The 27,395-nt window shown below is 42.2% G+C and overlaps 1 protein-coding gene across 12 annotated transcripts in view; it reads right to left on the minus strand.

The window, feature by feature from the left end:
* BRSK2 (BR serine/threonine kinase 2) overlaps positions 1–27,395 on the minus strand; it is a 330,006-nt gene that overhangs the window by 99,412 nt on the left and 203,199 nt on the right. For all 12 annotated transcript variants that reach the window (XM_054825944.1, XM_054825945.1, XM_054825941.1 and 9 more), the window contains one exon: positions 12,869–12,954. In XM_054825944.1, the coding sequence (XP_054681919.1) occupies positions 12,869–12,954 (86 nt within the window). The remainder of the gene's footprint in view (positions 1–12,868; positions 12,955–27,395) is intronic.

Genomic DNA, 27,395 nt, shown 5'->3' on the forward strand with positions numbered 1-27,395 from the left:
ATGATCCCTATCTCTCAAGGCTTTGCTTTATTGCAAGCTAGTTTTATTACCAGTATTAATCCAAGTCTTCAAATTTGAGTGGACCATGAAAATAATTAAACCAGGATACTATCTTTTCTGTACCTCAAGCAGCATAATCTTGGAGGAAATTTCTAAATTTGAAATGGAAAGAGGAGAAGATTATTATAAATTTAGGGGCTTAATTTTTCCTGTTCTCAGTGTTTTCAAAAAGATGGAACAGTAGAATGAGTAAAAGCTGTTGTGAGGAAAGTAAAATTGGCTTAATGATAATGGCATTAGCCTTGAAGTTGTAAAAGTGGGACCTGAGCTCCTGGTCCATCATCAGCTCCTGTGCGACTTCCATGTGTTAGCTCCCAGCTAGTGCAAGGAGAAAGCATTTCCCTGCCTCACAGAAATACAGCAGAGAATGCAGTAAGAGATGGACATTAATACTGTATGCCAGCTAAGTAAGTAGTACAAAAGCACAAAAAAGTGGACAACAAAATGTAATTCTAAACTTTAGGGAATTAAAATAGTATTTTCTGCAATTTTTATCAAAATCGAAAGTTACAAGAAATATGGTAATATTCGCCTTTTTTTCATTAAAATAAGTAAAAAAGAGAAAAATCTTGACTTGAAAATCACATTTGGAATATGTGGGTTATCTTCTCTCCAAGAAGAGATGAGTAGTTACCAGACTGTCTATGGAGTACACCTTGGTAATATGGAGATCACCATTTATCCACATTACATTTTTTGAGCAAGACATTGAACCACTCAGAAGAAAGCCAATACGCAGTAGCCATGGGCACTGGGGTGTCCACATTTTCAAGTCCCACTCCTCCCTTTCCAAGCCTTGGCTAACAGACACTCTGGTAAGAGGGTTTGCTATATAATTCATTCTCCCTCTCATACTAGAGACAGATCTGGCTAACTATCCCATATGGCAGACACGAGCCTGGCACAGAATCAATCCTAAAATTCTCCTTGACAGCTCCTTCTCTCACTGTGCCCATCAGAAGCTGGATACAGCAGTGCATCTTGCCCCCAAAATTCAAACTGATAGCTGCTTTCTTTTCCTGGGAGGTGTTTTACAAAGATGATTGCAGTTACAGGCATACAGAACACCCTCCACACTGGTTTCAAATGCACAGTTTTGGAAAATTACAGACCCAGCATTTCTGTCACCCACAGCAGGAACTGCAAAGCAATTTATTTTCATCAACTTCATCTTATTAAAAACACTCAACAAAAATGCACTGACATGTTGTATGAAAAATAAAACAAATTGAAAGACAGGGAGCATTTACAAGGTTATTCATTTTTGCTTGCCACCTAGAAGCACCAGATATAATAATGGAAATGAACAGGGGAGAACATTTGAAAAAGATTTGTGCCTATGACGAGTCAAGGGACAGAGAGAAGCACAGCGATGATGTATTCTGATCTGACAAAGCCCCCAGCGTGACAGGAGTGAGAAGGACGACAAACACATTCCCCAGTGGTCAAGTGCAAGAAATAAATGCTGTAGGGATCACTCCACAAGTACTACGTGGTTATGTTGCAGCTAGGATTTCTGAGTTCGCATTTGCAGCTGGTCACTCGCCAACCCTATTCCCTCCAGTATGATGCGTTTTTTTTTAGGATAGCCCCCAACCAGGAGATTTTAGATTAAACAAGGGCACAATTCAGCACCTGCCTCCATCTCTGTGCAAGCCAATGTTTTGCTGGTGCATTACATGGCACAGTAGTAGTACACATGTTATTTCTAAATAGGCCAACAAGAGGGGTTTAAACATTTCCAAGTGTTGCACAAGTTCTAACTATCACTGTATGGCTTACACAATCCCCACTAAATGCTGTATATCTGTATTTATCCATCTGTCTGTGTATGTGTGTCTGACTCCATAAATGAAGAGAATACACACTCTGAAAAGCCAAACAGAAGAAGCCAAGGAAAGAAAGAGCATTATTCCAGAGGCTGGAGAATAAGGCATATAGACACTACATGTTTCCTGAATCTGTGGCACAGAAGAGAATCTAGATCTCCTGAGTCCAGATCAGCATCTAAAATCCTTTACTTTAGCAAAGTGCTATAGGATTGGAATTATGCCAATGCCAACTCATGGAGGATCTAGAAGGTAAGTAACACGTAGCCTGTAGGGGAGAAAAACACTAAGAAGTATTTTCCTGAGTTTCCCCTTCCCTTTTATATTTCCCAGATATGACAGGTTCTCATCTCACTATAGTACTACTTTTCCCATTTATTCTAAGCAAGTGAGCGAATTCTAAAAATCCCAGAACAGTAACCAGAACTAGTCTCCTATTACATTTGGAGATGAAAAGTAACTTACTGGTGAATGAAGCTTTTTTTAAAATTCCTGTCTATGTAATTTTGACAGCATCAGTCTTCCCACTGTAAAAACATAGAAAACCCTGCTCTTTAACAGCCATTGCAAGGAGGTTCAAGGAGAGGAAAGACCCAGCCTCTGGCTGACAGCACACACACTACCTGCCGTGATAATACAGAAAGTAGCTATATTAGGACAAAAGACTCTGTAAGAGCACTTAGCGCTCACATCTTGGATGCTCTGCACACACACAAACTCTTCTAATCCTTGCATTTCCCATGAGAAAAGCATTACAAATATTAACCTCCTGTTCTTTACTGATAGGGAACTGTGAAGCAAGGTGACTTGCCCAGGGTTACAGTCACCCAATATCAGAGCTGGGATCAGCACCTGTGGTCCCTCGTGCCTTCTACTCCATGCTGTCCCCACCATCAATTTCCCCTCTGCTTGCTAGGACACTCAAAAAGCAAGAAAATATCAGGCTTCTGCAACTCAATATGAAACCAAGTGCATGTAGTGTTAAAAATAAATTCTTGATTACTTGTTTTCCTCACTAGATATATTATTTCAGAGGTCGCAAGAATTTTCATAGGCCACAGCTTGCTTTCATAAAGACACCAAGGTCCACGTTTTGCATGATATCTCATGTCCCTGCTACAAGCCAAGACACAAACCAAAAACATCTCTGGTTAAGTTTCAGAGCTTGAAGGAGACAAGACTTTGGTCTTTAAATACAAAGAAGCCAAACGCTTAATACAAGAATAATTTTCTCTATTGGAAAGGAGTAGAGAGATTGTGTGCAGCAGCATTCTGTCTATTCCCTTTGCGATTTTTCCATCTGCAGCCCATCATCACCATCCCCCCAATAAAAACTAATAAGTTCCTAACCTCAAATCACTCACTACATATTATATCAGAGACATCCATGCAGCTTATGAAAGCAAGTTTAGAATAATCCTAGGCTCTTTTATCTCTTCCTTTTTGTTTCTTTTTATTTACTCTTTCAGGAATCAAAACAATACAGAAGTAATAACGAAAACAACAATATAGCAAAGGAGGGATGATTTCTGCATGTGAAAGAGATAGAATAGCCAAGATGAACGTGGAAAAATGTGGCCTTAAACTACCTTTGTGCCCCTCAGATTCTGGCTCCACCAGGAACCAGCAGAGACTCCAGAGCTCTCTAATTCACAGTAGCCTCTCCATGGCTGTGTTTTGTTCTGTAGCTTAGACTGGAAATTTAAGAAAAAAGCACTGTGCCTCTCCTCCTCATTACCCCAACTTGCTCATACTCTGGGGATCACAAGATGTGACAGACCATCAGTTTCATATCATTCCTGCATCCTTCAAGTCTTTTCAGTCTTTTCCAAATCCTGCATGTCAATAGGGCTCCTATAAACACAGAGGATGGACCATTTCCCCCGGGAATTATCTATAAATATCCAATGATCAACAACAATTTTCTCTATAATCACCACATTTTTTGGTTGTATCCAACTACACTAACAACCTGACAGGGCTGTGAGGATTTATGATGCCAATACCAGATATTAAAAAAAAAAAAAAAAAGCTGTGACTTTTGCCTCAAAACACACCAAAAAATGACAAAATCTAGACACTCAGATAAAAATCAATACAGTTTTTTTCCTTTTCTCCTGAATAAACTAAAATGTTGGTTTTCATCTCTACTGTCTTTGATTGTCCTGTCATCAGCTCAAACACAAGGCTAAACCAGAACTCTTAGGCTCACCACTCCATTCCACTTCTTCCTTTCTCTATACCTAAGGACAATACTGCTTGTTTGATTATGACTCAGGCTTGTAGTGTGGGTGTTACCTTTGACTTCGGCTTTCTTCAGGTCCCTACAACCTGGTTTTACTGGTATCTTTTAGATGTTTTCCTTATTACACCTCTAAGATAATGGCTTTCCTATCCACCCACATTTCATGTCTAATTTTAGCTAGATATCTTGTATCTAAATCAATTCCTCATCATCTCTTTCACTTTGATAAATACATTCTTGCCCCACTGCTGGCAATTCAAAATAGATACCAGACCATCACTGCAATATCATTTTCTTAGCTTTCCACTTTGACCACTCCTTCCATGCCTCCATCATCTCCTTTTTCGATACTATATCTAACATGCACTAGTCGTCTTCACTTCTAGATACCTTGCGGCCCCTTTTGTAACCAATCTAAGATCTCTTCCTTGGCCTTTGAGGTTGACTTCTGTCTCTGACCAGTGTCCAAAGCCAGGTTCCACCATCCACTTGTTAAATATCCAGGCAAACAATTCTGTGCTCTCACAACAGCCCCCCCTACACTTGGAAAAGTATCATTGCTAACGACAGAGCTACATCATAATTTTTCTTCAGCTCCTTCCTGAAGACTGTTCTTTGCTGTGATGCTTGACAACAGCTTGGACTTCCCTATTACAGGGTTTCCAACAGTTGCTTTGTGTTTTGGATTGTAAGCTGAGTAGGGCATAGGCTCTGTTTTTGTCCCATTCTTGTCCAGTGCCAGCACAGCAAAGTCTTCTCCATGACCAGATTGCCTTTGTGCTACAATACTATGAAGACACCACTTAAAACAGCAACGAGGACACTTTTGGTGATGATTTCTCCTTCCCATCTGGTGGGCTATGCTACAACTTACTAAAGGGTGCCTTTGCCTAAGCCCTAGGGAGCTTTGAGGAATAACCCACAGAGCTCTCACTGAGCGAGGCAGCTACATGCTACCTCCAAAGCAGGACTGTAACAAAAGAAACAGGCTGGCTCTAAGCAATGCCTGGAAAAATGCTGTTAAAAGACTAACTTGCACATTGAACACCAGGACCATGCATTACCAGGTATTTATGGCAAAATAACAAAAAAACCCCAAACCCAAACAAACACACCAGTTATGATCTGTAAAGGACGAAAAGCTGTCTTTAAACCATTAGCAAGAATGGTGTGAAATACTACAATTCTTGCCAGATGGGATTGCCCGCAGCGGCCCATCACTATACATCCCAGTGTGGGTATGCAGCTCCTATTTTCTCAGCCTTACAGATGAAGACAATTTACAAGACATTCACAGCTACACAAATTAGGTCCTCTGGGGCAATACAAATGTATTTATTATTATAAAAGCGTTAAATGGATAGAGATATTTAGATGAAAGCCTATACTGAAACACAAAGTATTTCAGGTAAGTATTATAAATGCAAAAAAAAAAAAAAAGAGTAACAAGAAATACTCTCTGGTGCTCGAGGAGGGGTAGTCAATTCACACAGCTTCTTGTTTTGGTCAGGCAATAGAAGGTTTGTTCATCATGCAATTAGCTCTCTGTTAGGGAACCAGTTAATAATCTGTTTTTTATTAAATGGTACGATATTTACACTCATGATGCACAACCCTGCTTAAACCTAAACAGGTAGGTTGGTCTCTACATAAGCCTGAATGTACCACTGGGTTCCATCACACACCAGTGGGTGATGTTCTAGGACTTTTACTCTGCCAGAAGTTAGACTGGATATTCATATGGCACTGGCCAGCTTTTAAGGTGCACAACTTCAGGCGTGCCCTCTGGTAAGATGCAAAACCCAGATACAGTTATATAGAAAGAGATACACACAAAGATAAGCAAAATCAGGAGTCCCTGCTTGCTGCTTCTATGCTCAAGAGTTTACTGTTTTGTGATGCCTGTGGGTAAGACATTTCATGAAATGACCACACCTACTCAGAAGCTCAACTACTCTGTTTTATCACTTCATAGTTCATTATTTGATGAAAATCATGAGCATAATCCTAAACCTGGGGTACATAGCATGGATCAAGACACTTGGGAGTTGATGCAGATGTCTAAGCAATTATTGAGGCCAGGGACACAAGTCAGGTTGGAATCTCCTTTATAAAGACAGATGCATCTTCTTTTCTGTCCCTAAGCTTATTAGTGCCCACATCTGTAAAAACCTCTTGAAGCTTGTCCACAGAATCAAACAGAGATAGAAACAGCTGAAACGCAAATGGCACGTGCTAGGCACTGCCACCAATCTTGATGGACTCTGAACCATCTCGCAGTAACCCACAATCTCTGGCAGATTATTCACGAGAAACTAACTACTTTTGATCAATTCAACTAAGAGCTAGAGAACTCATTACATTTCAAAAGCTCTGGTGAATCAGCAAGGGATCTGTCTGGAACGGCAGACTGCCAAAGAAAAGCCTCCAGAAGAAAAAGGTCTTGGCAATTCTTCTTCCATGCTACCATCCTACTTGCAAAATGTCCTTGAATCCATATATATGAATGGACATATATGTAGCAGGGAAGAGGTTAAGGCCCAGCCCAGACTGACATGTTGTAGTTCTTTGACGGCTTTTTCACTGCACTGTTTTCTACTGATTAAATAATCTCTATCAGATATTAAGCCCCTTGTTATTGGTGCAGCCTATAAATTATTCAGAAGTTGTACAAATTCTTATGGCGGGTATGAATTTTTAAACCCTAATTTGGCATCAGGCCAGGAAGTCTATTTTTTTTATTTATTTTTTCCTCACCTGCAAGAAAATGTGCATGTGTTAGATTTTTTTTTTCCAAAAGACAATCTTAAATCTAGCCTGTTTGTTTGAATGGACGTTGTATCTGATTGCTCATTACATTTGGACATGAACAGGTTGTGGCTTTTGGGGAAAAGAGAGGTAGTAGGAGATTACACTGTTGTGCTCTATACCTTTGATTTATTGGGGATGAAAAGTGTTTTGGGCAGTGCCTTCATGGTGTGTAGTCGTGCATGCCAAGGCACTGTAGCAGCCAGCCTATTTAGGCACACGATATGGAATGAATCCAGCCAGAGGGATCCTCAGCACAGGACGGGCAGAGCTGAGACAACACCCATCAGCTCACTGCTGCGATTCTGCTAGTGACCATATACTTTTGGGTTTTATTCTTCAGAGCTAAGTGGCCTTTCTTTTAACAACTAGGGCCCAGACACACACAATGTTGCCTACGGAAGTCTGAAAGAGAAATTAGGCATGTAAACATACTGTGGCTCTGGAGCTACATCTCCCCTCAACCTCTGCTCGTGTCACAGGACTGCTCCACTAGGGGCCTGTTTTCTCCCAAGCCCAGCATCAGGGCCTGCATGGTATGCAAACGCACGTCAGGCAGTGAGCAGCAGATACAGTCAGGCTTTTCGGTAGAGCTTATTAAGACCATGTTGCACAGGGTGTGGTGTTAATCATCACCACCACCTCCCTCCTGCAAGCAGTGACACCTGTCCTTGGCACAGCACCCCCTCCCCTTCCCCTGGCCTCCAGCCAGCTCCTCATCTCCAGGGCCACCCTTGACTCAAAACCTCACGTGCTCTGGCTCCACTCCTACAGCTGACTGGCTTTCCTTTGGCTATGCACACTTGTAATTCACGACAGTAGTAAAACAAGTCAGCAGCAGAAGAAAAGGGGTCAAAGTAGCTGGTTATGAATATTTCTCTTAATGCTAGTCAACACTCAGGTGGAACATCATTTTGTCTTCCAATTCTGTTCTGTTTTCTTTTCCTGTATCCACAGCATCTGACACCCCACAGCCAGACCACCAAGAAGCACACCTACCACAAAATTAATTTTCAGCGCCCTCCTTCTGCCTTTAGATGCGTTTCCCCACCAGTAGATTGAATGTCTAAGTCCTGGGCTACCAATAACAGAAGAACACGCAGAACCCTCTTTTCTCTTTCTTGCATCCTCTGGGACCTCACAATTAGTTTTCAACAAAAATAAACAGAATTACAGGAAAACCCTGCAGGAGAGGACTGGCAGCATGAATGCCTCTGCAGACACCACCAGAGCTGTAAGTCTTTGACTCCTGCTGTCAGCTGATCTTGTATAAGCCAGAAACGTGAGCTGTGCAGCGGTAGGAGGACATTTTAATTTTGTTATCTGGCTCACTGGGAAGCACCTTTACCTCTGAAATCAGGAGGTGGTGTGTTGTGTACATTACAATGAGGCTTGGGCACTTGCCCAGTGATAGCACTGTACTCCTGAATGATGAGAAAGGGACTTGTGCTTGGAAAAAGAGCTGATGAATGCATGGTGCATTTCAGAGACAATATTCTGATGTCTACTCCTTCTCTCAAAACAGATGGTTGTTTAAAATGCTGATCAAGTTGGACAACATAGAAATTTAAAATAAATGCTCCCACAAAATTTGAAAATTTGAGGTCTTAAGTGTGAAGATTTGAAAATTAATTGATATAAAACTATACATATATATACAGATATCTGTATGCGCCTATAAATAGAAATTTACAGATATATATGCACAGACATTGATGGAAAGCAAATCGAGAAATACTAGCATAAACATCTGAAAGAAAAGGGCATGGAATGGTCCTAGGATGTCTTTATTCTGTCTCATTTCTACTCCCTGCCAAACCCCTGATAATTTAAACTAAATAGCTAATCAAATGAGATCAAACAGATAATGCCACCCCTGTTGGGAGCTCTGCAGCAAAACTGTATCAGTCAGCTTTATCCCCTTTGGAAAGGGAAGGTCCATTTCCTGTGGACTATATGATGGCACTTAGGTTGCCATACTAACAGTTCCTCCAACAGTGGGACAATTGCTTTTCTAAGATCAAAAGGAAAGCTGAATTTACTGCATAAGATGCAGTAAATGTACGTATCAGAGATTTAAGAATAAAGCATAAGATTGCTTCCTAGAAAAAATCCAAGCCAACCACTTCATTCATGAAGGACTGGGCTTTGCGTGTTTCTCTTATTTAATCCTCAACAAGTCTGTTAATGAGAAACTCCTGCTCATTCGCAGTGGTAGTGCTGCTAACAGTGTACAAACTCCATCTTCCTCTCCAGTTGCTACACAAACTCTATCTAGGGCCAATTCAGGAAAAACGTTTTCTATACATAGCACAGAAAAAAAAGAGGACCATCACCCAGGTTCACACAGTTCATTTGCAACACAGAAAGCATATGGCCAAAGGAGTGTTTCGCCTCCGATATGCCTTACACAACACGTCAAAACTGTGTTACCAGCTTTGTTATCCCCTTGCTCGTTCATTTAGTTTATTTATATTTCCCTAAAATTCCTGACTGTCTGAACTTGGTTAGTCAAAATGACTGGTGCACGCACAAATTTTGGTAGCTCATCGATCATTCCCCATTATGAACCAGCAATATAAGTTCTTAAGCAACTCTGGGCTTACCCCATACCAGGCTGCTTTGACTCATTCTTGACCTTTAAAATGGGAGGATGATTCCCCTTTCCTGGCTGTTTTGTCTATTAATATTATACGATGGGAGAGAGAGAGGCCTAGATTGTCTGTAGCTACTTCTAAATTACCTATGGCCATCAGTGTGATTATACAACAAATACAAAATAATTCAACTGTCAGTAATATTGCTAGTTTAGCCAACATAATATATATCTCAGGTGGTATATCAGCACACATACGGAGAGCCACAGCATAGCTATGTTTTTCCCTATGCACCTAGAACGGTAGTCCACAGTCTTACTAAACAAGACAACTCAAAATGCTGGATAAAGAGCTATAGGTCTTAGAGCTCACAGCCACCTCCATCTCTCCAACCATCTTGGTAAAACAAAAAAAACAGAAAAGGACTGCTAGGCTAACACACATACGCTCACAGATTTTTATTATTACTTTTTAAAACTCATTTTCAGTGTTGAATAAACTGTGGAAAAAGGATTTGATTCATGGTCGCATTAGGAATCTACTCAACCAAAGCCCTTTGTCACAAATTAAATCATAAACCAAAAGTCAAATATGATTTGTGAAATTAACATTTATCGAGGAAATACTCCCCAGTGCTGCATCATGATTAGTCTCTGGCATCTGAAATATCACCCATAATTCATGAGCTCCTCTGAAACCATGCCACTGCTGTTACTGCTGAGATGGCATTCGTGATGGAAAGGTGCTGCCACAACCAGAGAGCAATCCCTTTTTTGATGCTAGTGAGAACTGGAGGTCAATGTGTCTTATTATTTGGGAAAGTACATGCATACACACCTCTCCACCCCCAGACACTTGTAACACTTCACCCCTCCACAGGCACTCTCTTCCACCTCTTAGATTTATCCAAGGCCACAGCTGATTGTAAATTTGAACATGGAGGCTTGGCGGAAGCTCTGCATTGTGCCCTTTCTTTAAAATAGTGACTAATAAAAAATGAAACGTAATTAACAGTCATTGGCTCTTTCACAGAGTCAGTGTCTTTCAGCAGAAGGGTTCAGTGCCTTTGTGGGGAGATGTGAACAGCTCAATCCTACAGGCAGAGGAGCTACAGCACAAAGAAGACTTAGTGATTGCTAAAGGTTAAATGGTCACTGGCAAAGTACTCTTCAGAGCGCAACATTTTTTTAGAAAACAAGATACTCAGATGTAGCTTAAAGATATGGGATGCTTCCCTTTTCAAGGTGACTTTCAGCAGGAAGATATTTTCCTGACAAGGAATGCAGTCATATTCTGGAAATCTTGGTGTAAGACCATCCCCGCTGCTCTGAGCACTACATATTTTTCACATGGAGCAAAATAGCCCCCAAAGTCTTTTGAGGTAAAGGAGAGGTCAGCTCAGCTGCTGGCTTCACAGGCATTCAGAGCAAGAAGAAAGCTTCAGCACCTTTATAACCCATCCCCCCACTCCAAGCGATGATCGTGGCCTTTCTTCTTCATGTATTCACATATTGTTTCCACCACTCAAGTACACTACACCTACCTGGAACACATCAGCTGTGTGCTCTGTTTATGCAAATGTGCATGTGTTTATGTGTGTTATACTTGAGATTACATGACATACAACTAAACAAGGATCACAAAGAAGAATATTCCCTCTCAACCAAAAGAAAGCCTGAGGCCTCATCCTACCTCCCTTTAAACCAGAATACAGAGGAATGTACTTTTAGAAATGGTGCGTCCCTTTTCAGGATTAAAGGAGAACTTACTGGCTGTAAAGCCTCATTCCCTTTTACTAACCTTCTCCTGCACGCAGAGCATGCTGCGTTAGATCTGGGCCTCTGTCCTCAGCTGGGGCAAACTGGGCTTAATGGAGCCGTGACCATTTATGCCACTGAGGATGCAGCACTCGGCATGCAGCTCAGAGAACATCTGAGCCAGCCTCCACCCAGCGCCTGCACAAGCTCACTCTGGCAACCGCATTTCACCATGGATGGCAGGCTCTGCCCCAAAGGAGGATGGGGAATCCAAAAGAAATTACTGCCTGCTCTACTAAGCTAACCCTTAGGCACAAAGGCCTCCCTCCTCGGAATAGGAATTCATTGCTCCAGTAACAAGACTAGCTGAATAGCCCACAAGGGACTGTTACGTCCATTCAACACACTTTCCTTGGGTAAACAATCATTCCCTTCTTGTGTTGTGACATTAAGGAGAGGTCACCAATGGATGGTGGTTTTTAAAAATAGTTTAATTTTTTTTTTAACCACTCTCTTCTACTTGCAATAACCTGTTAAAAAGCTGAAAATAACACTGAGTTCCCTACTGGGTTGCCCTTTTCCATTTGGAGACCATTGATTTTTTTTCCTGTTGTGCCAAGATTAATGTGGCCTGTTTTTCTGACAACAGATTCAACATATCTAGTGCCCTGTCAAGCTAAAATGACTCTGTCTGTGGACAACATCCCTGTCTGGCACTGGCAATGATCTGAAAAAAAAAAAAAAATTAAAAAAGGCTTTGCTACTTAACTATTACTGCAGAACCATCAGGAGATTTCAGCAGCCCTTAAAACCAAAAATTGTTATTTATGGGGCAAATTTAAAATATTGTTAGTGAGAGTCGAGCGTGTCAATGAAAACTATTAGGCAAGGGAGGTTATCCAAATTATCCACTCTAACAGTCTGTTACAGTTTTGATTCAAAATGGTTCCAGGTACAATACAATGGTTACAGGTACAAACATTCCTCCCCTTTTGCTGTTTGCTAGAAAACGGTTTGTCCTCTCTCCTCCATTTTAAGCAGGAAAAGAAACAGCATTTAAGTAAAGTACAGAGAAGGCAGCACTTTTTACAAGGTCATGTAGTGATAGGAAAAAGGGTAATGACTTTAAGGTGAAGGAGGGTAGATTTAGATTAGATAAGGAAGAAATTCTTTGCTGTGAGGTAGGTGAGGCACTGGAACAAGTTGCCCAGAGATGTTGTGGATGACCCCTCCCTGGAAGTGTTCAAGGCCAGGTTGGATGGGGCTTTGGGCAACCTGGTCTAGTGGAGGGTGTCCCTGCCCGTGGCAGGGGGGTTGGAACTAGATGATCTTTGAAGGTCCCTTCCCACCTAAACCATTCTATGATTCTATGATAAGAAAATGAGAAAAGCCAAGGAAATAAGGAGTGTTCCTTCCTCATCCAAGTACCAGATATCACACAGACACAAGCCGAGGGTGAAAACACACCTGCTCCATTCTTTTAGAAATGTTACCAAGTTGCAAAACCCTCATGTCCCTCCCTTCCTTCCTCCTTCCCTTCCCCTTTCTCCGTCAAAAGCCAGTAATACCTACAAATATTTTTTATTTTCGTAAACATCATGCAGCTTTAAAACGTGGGGATGTTCTATCAACTTCAGGATGGCTATTTCCCGCTCCACCTGGAAGAAACAAAAAGAAATAGAGAAGATTAGAAGCTTGGTCTTAGAATACATTAGATATCATCAGATATTTTCTTCCCATTTATCCATTTTCCACTCCTCTTTATATGCAGAGGATAGGCAACTTATAACAATGTATCATATTAGCACTCATATAATTTAAGAAAAATTCGATTTATTCAGCCTCAGCACTCCCTGCCCTGCAGAACAGAAAACCAGCAAAATTTCAAGGTTGAAAGAAGTGTCCCAAATCTACCAAAGGGAATTAGCTGTAGGAGTTATATGAGCATTCAAGGCTGTTCCTGCCTCACAATCCAAAGCCAATGACACATTCTTAAAGTACAGAAACTCTAAGATGTCACCTTGGGCTCTCCTGACCTCTCACAGGCACAGGTGTGGCCATGCTGCACTACATATTGCATACTCAATTAATATTAGAAATCCCCATCCTGAAGAACTTGCAGTGTATGCAGGGGAGACAAAGAGCGGAAGACAGACAGCAATGTGATTTTATAGCTGCAGAACTGAGGCGCAGAAAGGGAAAGAAATATAAAAAGTACAAGGCACAACAAGAAATTAAACCCAATTACTGGAGACACAGTGTTCAGAGCCTTAAGCATAAGACTGCTTTCTCTCAATTCTCAATCTGTCCGAGCAGGGCTACTTCTAAGAGCATGTCTTCAACATGCAGTTAACAAGTTGTGACTAAGTCGCTGTAATTAGTGCAATCCCTGTTCTCACACAAAATTCCTATCACAACTGCCGTGGTGCTTTTAACTTGAATTTACTAAGGGTATTCATTAGAGATGGAGCCAGTGCAATTCCTCAGCTGCTAGCAAAATTGTTCTGTGCTGCTCGAAGCCACACTGTAACCGCTCTGATTTGACCTAGGCTAACTTGAAGGGAATTAATGTAGCACTGTGGAGACTGTAGATTACCGAAATAAACTGCAGCAAGACGCAGTCTAAGCATTGCACAGTCAGGCATGACAAATTTCTAGGAATCCACCAAGGCACAAAAAAGACCTAAAGAAGCAAACAAGGACAACTAGGTAGGTTTTTTTTCCAGTCCTTCAAATAAGTGATTGTCCTGGAGCTGCTATGCTAACAAAAAAACCTCATGAACAAACTACAAAACCATCCCATAACATCTCCCCTGCAGGGATCAGATAAGTAATCAGGGACTTGCTTTTAGTTCTTGATGCCCTTTAATTTCCTGAGATATCATCCTCTGCTAAGTCTGAACACAGACAACTTTTCCTCTGAATGCCAGTAAGATACTTGGCAGGAAATTAGAGAGTAGTAGTTTTCCAGCACTATGCAAAGAAGTAGGATTTCCCAGCATGTTGGTTATCACTCCAGATCCCTCTTCCTCTACATCACCACACAACAACAGCAAAAGCAACTCTTGCACCACATTACCCTTGGCCTTCCTTGTGTATCACGATAGAGGAAAGGGTGTTTGCACATGTATCAGTCTTAGTCTTTCAAAGACACTTATTCCTCTCTGCAGAGTCAAAAGTCATCTGACACTTGGGATCTCTGGAAACAGAAGTGAGGAAGAGCAAAGTGTATCAGGAAGCTCTAATGGAACCAAGTGTGCATGTGCACACGCATGTAAATGTTTACGTATGCAGTTCAGCACTGCCAGAACTGCTATGAATTCAGTGATACACAGTGCTTGATGATGACAGCTCTGCAGGTGTAACTTACTCATGACCAGCACTTAGATGAAAGCCACTTATACAAATAGGAAACAGAAGTTGGGTAGATTTCGACTGTGCAGCTATTCCATGAAAAAAAAAACCAGGGGGAGAGCTAGTTTATTCCACTTTTTTCTCCTCTTCAGAAAGACCTGTTACTCTTTTCTCTTACAAGATATGCACTGGTATTTGCAGAGGGCTTGTTCAGCCCTATAATTGATAAAGTTGGATTTGCTTCAAGAATGAGGAAAAACAAAACAGAAGAAGCACCCGCTTCCATAACATTCTTGCAATAGTACTGAGGTTCACCATCAGCACCATGTACCACAGCTGCTCAGAAACTGGAACTCCAACAAAGTTCCCTCTGGAAGAGGGAGACCAGGTATTTCATGGGCAATGTGACCATTGCAGTAGCAATGGCAGGGATCATCCAACCCCATTCTCCCTCTGGGTGTATATCCTGCCTGTGAAAGATGAAATTCCCTGCAGATGGGCTGTCTAACTGCATTGGAGATTCAATTCTGAAAAACTTCTTGGTGAGTGCGGTGGCAATGTATGTTCAGACCAAATGAGTGATGGATGGCAGCATCCAGTCAGGGTCCTGCTTGGTTACTGTCCTAAAGTATGAGAAGAGGCAGTGATTGGAGGAGGGGATTCAGTTACAGCACTGCATGGTCTATGTTTGATAAGAGAAAATCAGACTGGAAGGTAAATATCTACTTATTACCAACAGATGTATGCTAGGAACCAATTAAAAAGAAATAACCTGAGTTACTTTACTTTCATCATTTTAAGTTTGTGAGAGTGGAAGGTTCTGTGAATATTTTTAACTTCCTGTGAACTAAATCCTGAGAGGAAATACAGTTTCAGAGGTCTTGATTTCAACCCTCGGTATGCAGAAAGCATCCGACTTGATGTGCCTGGCAGCGTTTCACCACAATGTATTCAGTTCAGTGGTGTGTTGCACCACTCCAGCACAGGCAGCAGTCAGCCTTCCACAGTCTGCTACCTCTTCTAGGTACAAACCAAGGACAAAACTAATCTACTCATCTCAATAAGACTTTGTATAATCCTTCAGTGCAATGGGGCCTTATGAAGAAAAAGTGTCATTACTGTACTTTTCATAGTCCAGGCTTTGGCCCATGTAGAGGAGCAAGACACTAATGGCTGTATTACTTCAAGAACTAGAGATTCCCAACTCTCTAAATGGCAATCTGATAAAGATCATCCTCAAAAATCTTATGGCACTGTCCTGCCTCTTTTCCCTTCCAATGAAAAACAACAGTTCACAAAAATAAGCAATGGACCACCTTCTCAAAGTTACTACTACAGTCATTACTAATGGGTGACTCTCCTGGATCCTATTCATTTTTTTATATCCCCACAGAGAAGCCAGTAATTGATATGGGTTGGATACAGACTGTAGATCTCAATAGTGATTTTACTGATGTGTGGCTCAGGAGGACCTAGTAGTCACCGTGTCATTAGGAAAGGAGAGGTCTCTGAACTCACTGGCAAAATAAAAGCAGCCTGAAATAGCACACAGCTTTGCCTTCTTCCCCAGAGCTTTGCCAGCCCTTGGCATGCCTTTTTTGCGCATCCCTGTGCTTGCAAGCCACTGAGTGCTGTCCAGCTCAGAGCTGGCAAGGACAGGGGAATGGAGAAACCCTGCAGGCGTGTTTGCTTTAATGCAGATGCAATTATCAGAAAACAGGCCAAGCTCAGAATAGCCTGTCTAGGGAGGCTCAGAGTCTGTGGTAAACAGGAGACATGGAGAAACATTTGCATAATAGTTAAAAGAGAAAGGAAAAAAGCGAAGCTTTCTGTCATACAAACACTGGGTCACATCACAGGGTCCCAACTACAGCCTGAGTTGCCTCATATCATGGTAGGTTACTGACTGCAGCACTCCAGCACCTTGGAGCTGGGGGAAAGCTGTGAAAGGCTGTGCAAGGCAAATGGAGACACATTGTTAACTTGTAACTTTGCAGGTGCCAATTAGAGGTTTTAAAAATCTATGCAGGAGGCTGATTTGACAGGATGCTCCAGCAATTCAGCTGACAAAATGCAACATGGCGGAACATGACCCTTAGAGGAATAACGCAAAAGTCTGGTTCCCTCTCCTCCTTCTCTACTTCACCTTCCTCCCCGAGAGAAAATCACATCTCTCTGGTTTAGGCCCATCTCATCAGCACAGTCTTCACTGGAGAAAAGTGCTCTGCTCTCTTATGTTCTGACTCACAGACACACGGGGTGCTAATTCACCTAGAAGGCAAGGAGGGCAGGTTGAGGGAGCCTGAAGGTTTGTCTCAGTGATGAAGAAAGAACTTGGAAAATGAAGTGGACAGCTGTCTCGTATTACCAGACTGTATTTTATCTATCAAATCCGTGCAAGCACTATGAAATGCTCCTTAATAGCAGTGCTTCTAAAAGAACATCTACACCCAAAAAGCCGGGGAACAGCAGATGACATTTCTCCTCAAAGGCTTTGAAGTTCACCAGCAGCACATCATGAATTTCTCTCTTTCTCCATTGACATCAGTGGCTCCCACCTTCCTCGAAACACTGGCCTGAGAAGGAAGTCTGGAGCTGCAGAAGTCGTGAGGGGCAATAAAGCCCTGCAGGCTGCAAATGTATTGTGCTGTTTTTCCTACTCAGAGCAAATGGTGGAGGAGGCATGGGGATGCTAGGTTTTCATGTGAAAATCAATCTAATGTTGACTCTGCTTCGCTTTGAAGTAACTAATGAAATATTTTTCAGAACTCATGGCTGTCCCTCAGTTACTAGAAACTCAACCTGGACATGAACTTTCACTGAGTTCAGAATTACGTAGACTCAGGATGAACATCAAAGGATGCAGAGATTTGGGTGCTCATCTAACTCCTCAGGCTAGAACTCAGGTTGGAAACCTTGTACCAAAGTAGCTACTTTCTCCAGTGTCTGGCCTGCTGTACTGTAATTTGCATTTCCATGAGGAGAGACCTGAAAGCAGAAAGTAAATCACTGTGATACTTTACTGAGTTGAAGTGGCAAACCCAAAGGTATTGGATTGGAAGAAACTCTGGAAAGTCTGCATTCCTGCTGTAACAGAAATATCCTAGGAACACACCCTGGGATTTTATTAATTTGGTACTTTTGCATCCATGGGACGCATATGGGACTGAAAATTAAAAATGGTAAAAAATTACTGGCTTTGGTGAAGACCATCTAGGTCACCTGTTCACTCTTTCCCATAATCACAGAATAAATAGGCTACTCTTGAAGTCAGAAGAGAACATCATTAAAGCAGAAATGGCTTTATGCGACAAGTAACTGTAGGCCCAGTATACTCTGTAGGGTCACTGCTGTGGGGATATCATTCTTCCAAACAAACTTAAGCCATTACCAAATCAAAGCAATACCACATTATACCAGTTGCATCCTTAATTTCAATGGGAACATAAATAGAGTAGAAGTGGAAAAAAATCAGGTTTTAAATGATTAAACATTAAAATATCTTCCTCCGCAGCTCTGAATTTAGTTGATTTTTCACTTAAAGTGGCCTTTCATTACGTTTATCCAAAACTTCTTCAGTGGGCCATTATGGAAGCAAACGGAGAACCACAGAAGTTGTCCATCTATGGAGAGTGTTTCCTGCTCCTATTCTAGCCATTAGCTTCACATTTCTGAATGAGTCAGATTCAAAATGTATTGAAGTCAACAAATGGCATCAATTGACTTAAGTGGGCTTTGAATCAGACCTTCTAATGATCATTAAGTGGTATCTGGAAGAAATCTTCTATTACACAATTTTGACTAATTAAATGGTTTAACATGAATTCAGGTTTTCTGCTAAGTACTAGTAATTACAAGAAAATTCCATAAAAAGTGGATAAATGAGGGGGGGAAACTAGACTTAGATCTCCACAGAATGAGGCAGCTAGACAATGCTGTACAAAATACCTACAACAAACAGACAAAATTACTGGAAAGCTGAGCAATTCCTCATTTTATTGAAAGCTATATTATGTGCTCATTCCACCACAATTTTTGTTTGCATGTGTGCTTCTCAAAGCTATTTCCCCATAAATGAAAATGAAAATAGGTATGTGTGAGAAGCAAGCGAGATGCATATTTGATGTTAAAATTTGCATGTGCAAACTTCTATACCATGAAGTTTTAGTAGGGAGATTTATTTTCCACAAACTATTATTATAACAGAATGTCAGTTTCTACTTGCCTTTATTGAAACAAGTATTTTTCCATAGTCTCTTCAAAACTGCAACTGTAAAGGTCCACTGAATTTCAAAATTTGGCATAAAGTCTGAGGGTACGAAGTCAGCCGAACGGATACTATGAGAATTTACTTGGAAATCCTTTCTGCTGGTGCCAATGCACCTCCACAACAGGCGAGGACTCCTGGCTGGCCCGGCATATTGATTCCAAGATCTTGAAGTGATGGGGTTTGGATCCTACAGGTGATCTAGCCATGAAAAATCCTACCCAGGAACTTCATGGTTTAACTTGTCAGTTAACACCTGCAATGTTCCTCGGTGCTCTGCCATAGGCTTCCGAGTAAATATGGCACTTAGACTTCTCTGCAGCGTATGCTTCTTTAAGAAGCATCAGGGCTTCATGCAAGAGACACTGATGGGAGCTGACACGGAGTGGATTTATTCATTCAGCACTTGAGATTATCTGCTGCCCGGTAGTACACAGCTAACAAGCGACTGATGTGCAAGTCTCTGCCAGCAGTCAGCAGGATTGGCCCCTTACACTGGAAGGCAAATAGCCTCCCTGTGCCTCCTGTCACCTTCGGTGAGTGCTTCGGTCCTGGCTGCCATTGCCAAGTAGCGCAGGACACAGAACACAAACCAACAGCCACTCTGCAGGAGAAATAACCTGATCTTTGACTTGCCTTTCTTTTTCTCTCCTTATCCTGGGTTTTAATGTTAATGTGCACTGTGCTTTCTTTGACCTGAAGCAGACTGTTTGCACAGCTGTTTTGGGTTTTTTTGCTAGGGGAAAAAAACTAACTCACATGCAGCCAGCCCAGTGTTTATGAGAAACCTGCCACCCGAAATCAGCAGCCACAGCCAAACCTGTGTGAACAGTGATATATGCTGCTCCAAAGCAGCATGCTCAGTCCCTCTCATGTGAACAGCCCTACCTGCCATGCAGGACCTGCAATGCTCAACCCAAACTTAGAAATTTAATCTAGACCCCCCAAGCAATGCTGTAGGCAGTACTCACCTGCAGCTTTTTCCCCCTGAAGGACCAACAAACTTATGCCTGTCTCATTTCAGGGATGTGTATGTTGAAGAACATACTGTGCAGGAGCACAGGAAAGGAGCACAACTCCTAACTCATTTTCCCCCAGTGGAAGTTACTTCTACTGAAGGTAGAAGGTATATTCAAGAACATTTAATGCCTTGTGGACTGCTATGCTCAGCTACGGAAAAACACTCACTACACACAGAGGAGAAACAAGCTGCAAAATTGAGGGGTACAGAGATTTCAAATAATACAAGTGCAGAGCTCCTTATATTATTTGAGAAATTATAGACTTAATATGGGCAGTACCAAACACAGCATTGGAATGTCTGAGCCAAAGAGTGGGTGGAGGATGCAGGAGATGCTGAATCCCATTAAGGGAATATGGGCAAGCACGAAGGAGGCGGTATAGCACAGCACAGCATAACATTCTGCCAAAAAGGTAGTGTAGAGCTTCTGAGAGCATTGGTTGAGGATACGATAAGGCAGAGGGGTTCCCAAGAGCATCCAGAAAAGGGACTGAGACAGTGAAGCAATGCTGACAGCACCATGGACTGGATCCTCAAGGGAGTCCACCATCAGTAGGAAGAGAAGTTTAAAAGCACAGTTTTGGAAAAGCTTCAAAGGATAAATTCTCAGGATGTGTCTCAGCTAGCCTCTTTCCCTCTCTTCCTCTTTTTCTCCATTAGTCACACTGGCCTTGTTTAGCTCTTTGGCATTGTCTTACACAAATGTCCTTTCCACTTTCTCCCTAATTCTCTTCCAGAAGCAATCAATAGGATTGCTGCTGTTTCCTTCTCTACGTTTTTCCTTAATGGCCATCTCTGGTTCCCTAAGAAATAAGGCAGGTAAAAAATGCTCCAGGAGCGGGCAGAAAAAGCTGTAGCTTTGCAGAGACTGGAGGCAGAATGCCAGACTCCATCCCTGCCTTGCCCCCTCCACAACAAGCCTAATGACATTAATCATTTAAAAGAGTGGAAAACAGATAATATGATTTTTGTTATTCTACTATATTCTCCTGTCCTTCACTTTTGGGTGCACCTTGACTCTTCAGATGGATATTTGTATGTACTTGTGTATTAAGATCTTGTTTCAGCTGAGTTAATAAACTCAGAAAGCAAGACAGAAATGGTTGGTATCTAGAAGGGATTCTCCATCCTGATAGTCCCTCACAGTTGGCAGTGACGGAAGCAGAGACTGAAGCAACCTACAACTCTCCCCTTTGTTTCCATTTTCTAAATATGCTGTTGAAGCACAACTGCACCTCCCAGAGGGACACAGTCCCAGACAAACAGCAGCATGGACCTCATCCAGGAACTGTGAAAAGGCCAAGGCCAACACAGACTCACGAAGTTCATGTTTGTACTTCGCTTTGCAATAAAGAGGGAGCCTTGTGGGGGGGCCTGGCAGCTGCAGGCAGAGGAATCAGCAGCTGACTTTCTGCCAAACAGTGGAGCCAGTGGCTGCGTACTCAGGAAGGCCGAGCAACCCTTCAGCCCGGCTCTTCTACCACAGCATGTCGGCAACAGTTTCTGTTGCACTGCAGTATGAACAGCAGCTCACGCCTGATGTGCACCAGCTCTGCATTAGCACTTCTATGTCCATCTCATCCTAGGGACACTGATCCCAAGAACTACTTATTCTTATCTGTGATGTTGAAATTAGTCCGGTTTGTCCACAAAATAAGTTCTCTGAGCACAGACTGTGTCTGAGGAACGCACTTGTTCGGTGTCTCTCTATAATGACATGACCATAACTGGTGTATCTCTATAATGACATGAACCACCACTTCTGTTCCAAACATCCCTGCCCCCTCATCTATATTCAGGATTATAACTTTTTAATGCAGACCCACCTCAACTGCAAGCATGTCTTTTCATATCTTACAAGACAGGACTGAACAGCATGGGAAATCAGCAGTGACCTCTCAATATCTTCATCTCTGGGCTGGATCTAGCCAACAGCAGATGGGCTCAAAGCCAGTTACTCTCAGCTCTTTGGTGACTCACACAGCAAAATTAGCTGTACAGACTCAGCCTCAGTCCCAGGTCAGGAATAAACGATTGGTGGACATTTAAATGGCTATTGTAAAACTGTCCTCTCTTTCAACTACTGCACATCAGTGCTGAGAAATGACACAAGCTTTCAAGATGATGCTAGCCCTGATGCAACAGCTTTGTCTGTGGTGCCTGCCACTTCTTCCTTTGGCATCAGGGATGCAGCAAGGATAGCAACACTGGCTGGGAGCTTTCCATTGGCTTTTAATCTGCAAAAGGATGGCTAATTAAGGCAGGAATTGTAGTATAAAGCAAGAGGCAGAAAGAGAGAGGAGAAGAAGAAACAAAATCGTATATTTTGCCTCAGTCTTGAGGCTGCCTGTGCTCACTCCCTGTCTCTCCTCAGGTTCAGCCTGCAACAGAAGACATTACAGCAAGACTTGTACTCCCCTCAGTGAAGACAAGCAACAGAAGCAGCAGAAAATTAGTCGATTGCTGCCATCAGCATCCAGGATCTCTCACAGCTGGGAGTTAAGAGATCAAAGACAGCAACGAAGGAACATTTTGTTTCTCAGTTATTTTATCTCTGCTCTTCTCATATCCTTCCCATCACACACCAATCCCTTACTGCTGGAGGTGCTGATGACATCTTGCAGCCTATCAACTTCAATATCAGGATCAAGAAACCTCTTGGCAAGGGAGGTTTACAAATAACATTATAAAGATAGGCTCTCAAGCATCTTGGAACAGGCAATGAGGATAAGCGAAGTCATTCCTTTTCCACATTGCCCAAACCTCCTTGAGAAAGGAGGGCTCAGACATCTCTGGCCATGTCCTTAAAGAAGGGTCCAGCATATTCTCTGGAGCTGAATACAATTGTTTTCCACATCTTCATTATATTTTTCAATACATTATTCAGTCTGGTCGGACTTTCAGAAGTACTTAGCATTGGCCTATCTCTTTATCTCAAAGTTCATGGGATTCTTACTACTAAATGAGACTAGAGTCAGCCAGCAATTAATGGCAAATTCCACCTTTTAGTTCTAAGTCCCTAGAGACGGGTCATGTAATATGAGGTCTGCCTCACTATTTATGAATCTATGCCTTACACATTACTTCCCATATCCTGCAGTATTTCTGAGCCTTTCTGAGTGCTAACACTGAATTCTTCAGCTTCACCACACTACACCCTAGCCAAAAGCATTCCCTATCCTAAACCAGATCATCTTTTCCACATAGTGACAATCACTTCTGCAGTATAGAAAACTTCTCCCTTGAATTACCTGTGTCACTCCAAGGTAACCTACATGTTTATGACAAGTGGCATACCGCAGTGCAGATGTACCCACCAACACAGTCTCCATTGTATGGAGACCAGAAAGAGCAAAGAAAGCATTTTAAACTTGAGGAAGGTGGTATTTTCATTATTTCTGAAGGTGTTGTTGCAGGTTGTGTGTCTTCAGAATAGTCATCTTTAAGTGCCATTACTTACTTGAGTCTCTTCCCATTCCTTTGTATCTGCCCTACGTAACACATCTAATACAGAGTTCAAAGCTATTTGGCTTCTGATGAAAAGCAAAGACAGGATGCAGCACTTTCTTATGTCAGGTGATAATGCATCACTAAAGAAAGTGCTAATGACTCAAAAATTACATAGAGAAAGCAACAGGAAAGTTCTAATGATAAGCAAATTAGCTTAATTCTCTGCAAAGAATGGACTTGGCTGGACATGCTTACTCTAGCTATTCCTGAAAGTGGCAGCGCAAGCATTGCAAAACCAGAAGAAAACCTGAAAATTTGGGTTTACTTAAATCATGCCATCTTAGGCCAGTACACCTTCTGATGCTTTGGCACATATACAGGCATCATCCTTTCACAATCTAATTCAAAATCCCTTGCACTTGCCAAATACTTATGATAACACTTACATGTGCAGATTTAAAAATGCTCACGAACAATTTGCTAAGAAGATGGCAGGCTAAATTTGAAATGGACAGCTGGGTTAGATGTATCCCTCTCCCTCCCCAACTTTTCAGCATTTTCTGCCAGAGATCACATTCATCTGTCAGCTGAACCTTGTTCCCAGATGTTTGGAACATGCAAAAAACAACCTGTGAATCGGGGAGTTTTCCAAGACTCAGCAATATCGTCACAACAGAGTTTTGGAATGAAAAGGCAAGGGATGCTGTTCATGTAATCCTATCTCTGCAGAAAAGAAAACCAATTACATCCTTTATAGGTGACATAATTAGGTCCCTTCCTTCCAATGGAGAAAGACTTTTCCTCCATGAAAAGCTTATACTGCCTCCCACGCAAACATGGGAGTGACAAAAACCCCACCAAAATCTTGCTGAGGCAGATGCCATGCTGAGGAAACCCAGCAGTAACCTCAGACAGGAGGAAACAGTGCCCGTGCTGTGAGGTTCACATGTTGAATCCTGACTTATGCAAACGTATTAGGGAGGAAAGTACTGCAGAGATGCTCTCCTTGCACCATACAGAACTCAGTGAGTTTGGATGTAACACCTCAAGATATTTAGGGGCAGCTGATCATTACATTAACATATGTATGACGGCAGGGATTAGAGTGCATCCTACTGCTGTATAATATGGATTTGTGTGTGGGTCAGAAGTTTCATTTGTATATTGCCTCCTACCCATAAGCTCATTCCTCCACCAAACTAGAAATAAATCCTATTCACAGTCTCTCCTCTGAGTAGGAAATGTGCAGTCCAGGTAAAGCATCTGCCTTCTGTGCTTTGTTGCTAGACACCACGGGACAGCAGGGCAGCACCTTCTTTCAGTTGCTCTATGCTGGACATGTTTTGCCAGGCCCAAGGAACCAAGATGAACTAAAGATTTCTGCAAAGCATCCTTGCAGGGTACTCAGGAAACCTCTATGGAAGTTTGCCCTAAGCCCGTCTCACATTTTGTTTGCCAGAGGAAAACAGTAACATCGACAAGTCCCTTTTGTTTCTGAGAGTCCTAAAACTATTGCTGGGTGCTGTTCAGTGAGAAAGGCTGGGACAGCAGCTGTTAAGGAATTGTGGCGATTTTAGGAGGCCAGCCGCCTTCTCTGCAGAGATCTATGTAACTGTTAAACAGAGTTGAGGCAATTTTCCCTCCCTTGGTAACAGCCTTACTCCATGCCAAGTGGATGACTTGAGGGTTATCTAGATTTTTTTCATGTCCGTTGGTATCATTCTGCTGCCTGCATATTCCTGTATTTAGAGTAGGTAATGTTACGCATCCAAACTGTTCTTTATTTTGGAGTGCATTCCTTATGCCACCACAGAAACCACTCAAGAAATCCTAGGGACTGTGAGAGCCTTTTTCTGACTATTCCTCTTCTGGGTTTGCATTCTTATGCTTGCTAACATTTCTAAATCCTTAATCTTTTCTGCTCTGTACTACTTTTTTTCTGAGGCAGAAGTGATTTTCCTTGCAATTTTTCAGACCTCTTCCGCATTCCCTTCAGGGTGGCTGGGACATGAACTTGGAGAAAATGGTTTATTTCCATTTCAATGAAGTGTTTAAAAGTGCATGCTTTAGTCTGCACTACTGCAATACAGTCTATGGTCTACCTGCAAGCAATAGAAAGATGGAAAGAAGGTAAGGAAAAAACTACCTTGTAACTTCTAGCAAACCTGTAAGAGAGTAATGTATTTAGTTTTCAAAGCTCTCAGTAGCCAATGTGAATGTTTTTGGTGGCCAACTAGGAAGTGGGGATAGTCCTTACTTCTGACCCATTAAACATGCATTTTGCAGAGCTACTTTTTCGATGAGATTCTTTTGGATATGTCTTCATTTACCCAGGGAGCTAGGCACTGTCGTCCCTCTTCCTTCTGTGGGAACAGTGACCTCTTTGAGAAACCTGAGATGTCTCCACAGGGTACAATTTAGCACTCTCCAGGCATACCAAGATCCCTGAAGTGCTGTTGTGTCTCTCTTATCTTGCTCGTGATCTGCAAATGATCAGTCACTTAAAGCCCACAGGAGAGGAGGTTGCTGCCTACCTACTGAAGGCCTGAGTTTGTTAGTTCTATCATCAAGCAAATAAGCAGAAGCTTCACTTAAGGAAAATATACACAAGCATACAGCCCTGATACACTCTCATTAAGGAAATATTAAGCAGTTCTTTAGATCTGAAACAGGAAATAAGCAAAAGATGAAAAAAACAAAGCAAACAGCCCTCCCTTAAAAGTGGTCTGAATATTTTCAAATAAGACCACGTTCCTTGTAGAGGGAAAGGAAATGTGTAGTGCATAGCTGTGTCCTTTCCTCGATCTGAACTGTTATGGCTCTTCCTCATCCTTTTCTTTGATATGTGTGCATATTCTCCAAGGCTCCAGACAGGAGTCAGCACCTCCTCTGTTCGGGTCTTCAGCGGGATCACTCTGCTGATGATCTCCTTTAGACCTAAGGATTCACTTAACCACCCAGATTGCAGAAGGCTTCCTTCTTCTGGGAGAAGTTTCTGATGTTACAAGTGAACCCAGGAGCTCAGAGGTGAAACAGGACTGCAAGAATCTACAAAGGGTTTACATGAATGAATGAGTTTGTTTTTCAAATTTAGGCCAGAAGCAGCCCGCCCAACCTAATTTTTTCTCCCTCATACTGTTTATTCAACCAAAAGGATTTTCAGACAACCTGAGGGGATTGCCTTCATGGGTGAGTGTGCATTTTACCAGAAGTCCTATTTGGCAGAATGACTTTTATTATAAGCATTTTGGTTCTGTTGCCCCTGCTGCATGCTGCTTTTCTTGGCCTTCTGGCTGTCTCCAAGTCCTGTGCAAACTTCCCTTTTCACAATGCACCAGGGATCTAGCAGATGCATAGACTATGTAGTTGAACAATCATTTCATGCCTCAAGCACTGCCAAACAGTTTATTGTGCAGCTTAGGAGGGCATACATATATACTGTTGTTATGCTACAGAAAACCAGGGTGCCTTTCTAGAAACACCCTCATTTTGCTCAAAACACCACCTGCATTTTGCAGGAGTGATCCTAAAACAGCAGAACAAATCCGGCCAGGGGTTAAAATAGGATTTGTATTTTATTTTTAACCCAGGCTGGAGAATTCCCTTCTTTCCTTTTTCTCTTCCCCTTATGACACCTCTTTAAATAGAGTTGCTTTTTCCAGCCCCAAACCCACCTAATGCCAAGGGGTCAAGCTATGTTTCTCAAGTCCTTTGTTCACCGGAGCAGTATGGGGGGCATGAGATAAGTCTTTGCCAAAGCCACCAACGATTAAGACATCAGCACCATTAAGAGCTGCTGCTTTCTGTGCAGTCAGGTCTCTGTAAGCCACCCTCAGTCCTCTGCCATATTGGAGTGGCCCGCCTCTCCCTGGGGGATCCCCACAGCCAGCTCTGCAGTGAGGCTTGTGCTCTGCTCCTCACATCCAGCCTGCCTGCTCATTAATCATTTGGGATGCGACTGCTACTGCCACTGCTGCAGACACCTAAAGACTGAGGATGTTGTCTCC

Source organism: Grus americana, chromosome 5 (assembly GCF_028858705.1).
Source record: "Grus americana isolate bGruAme1 chromosome 5, bGruAme1.mat, whole genome shotgun sequence".
In the NCBI taxonomy this organism is placed as follows: domain Eukaryota; kingdom Metazoa; phylum Chordata; class Aves; order Gruiformes; family Gruidae; genus Grus; species Grus americana.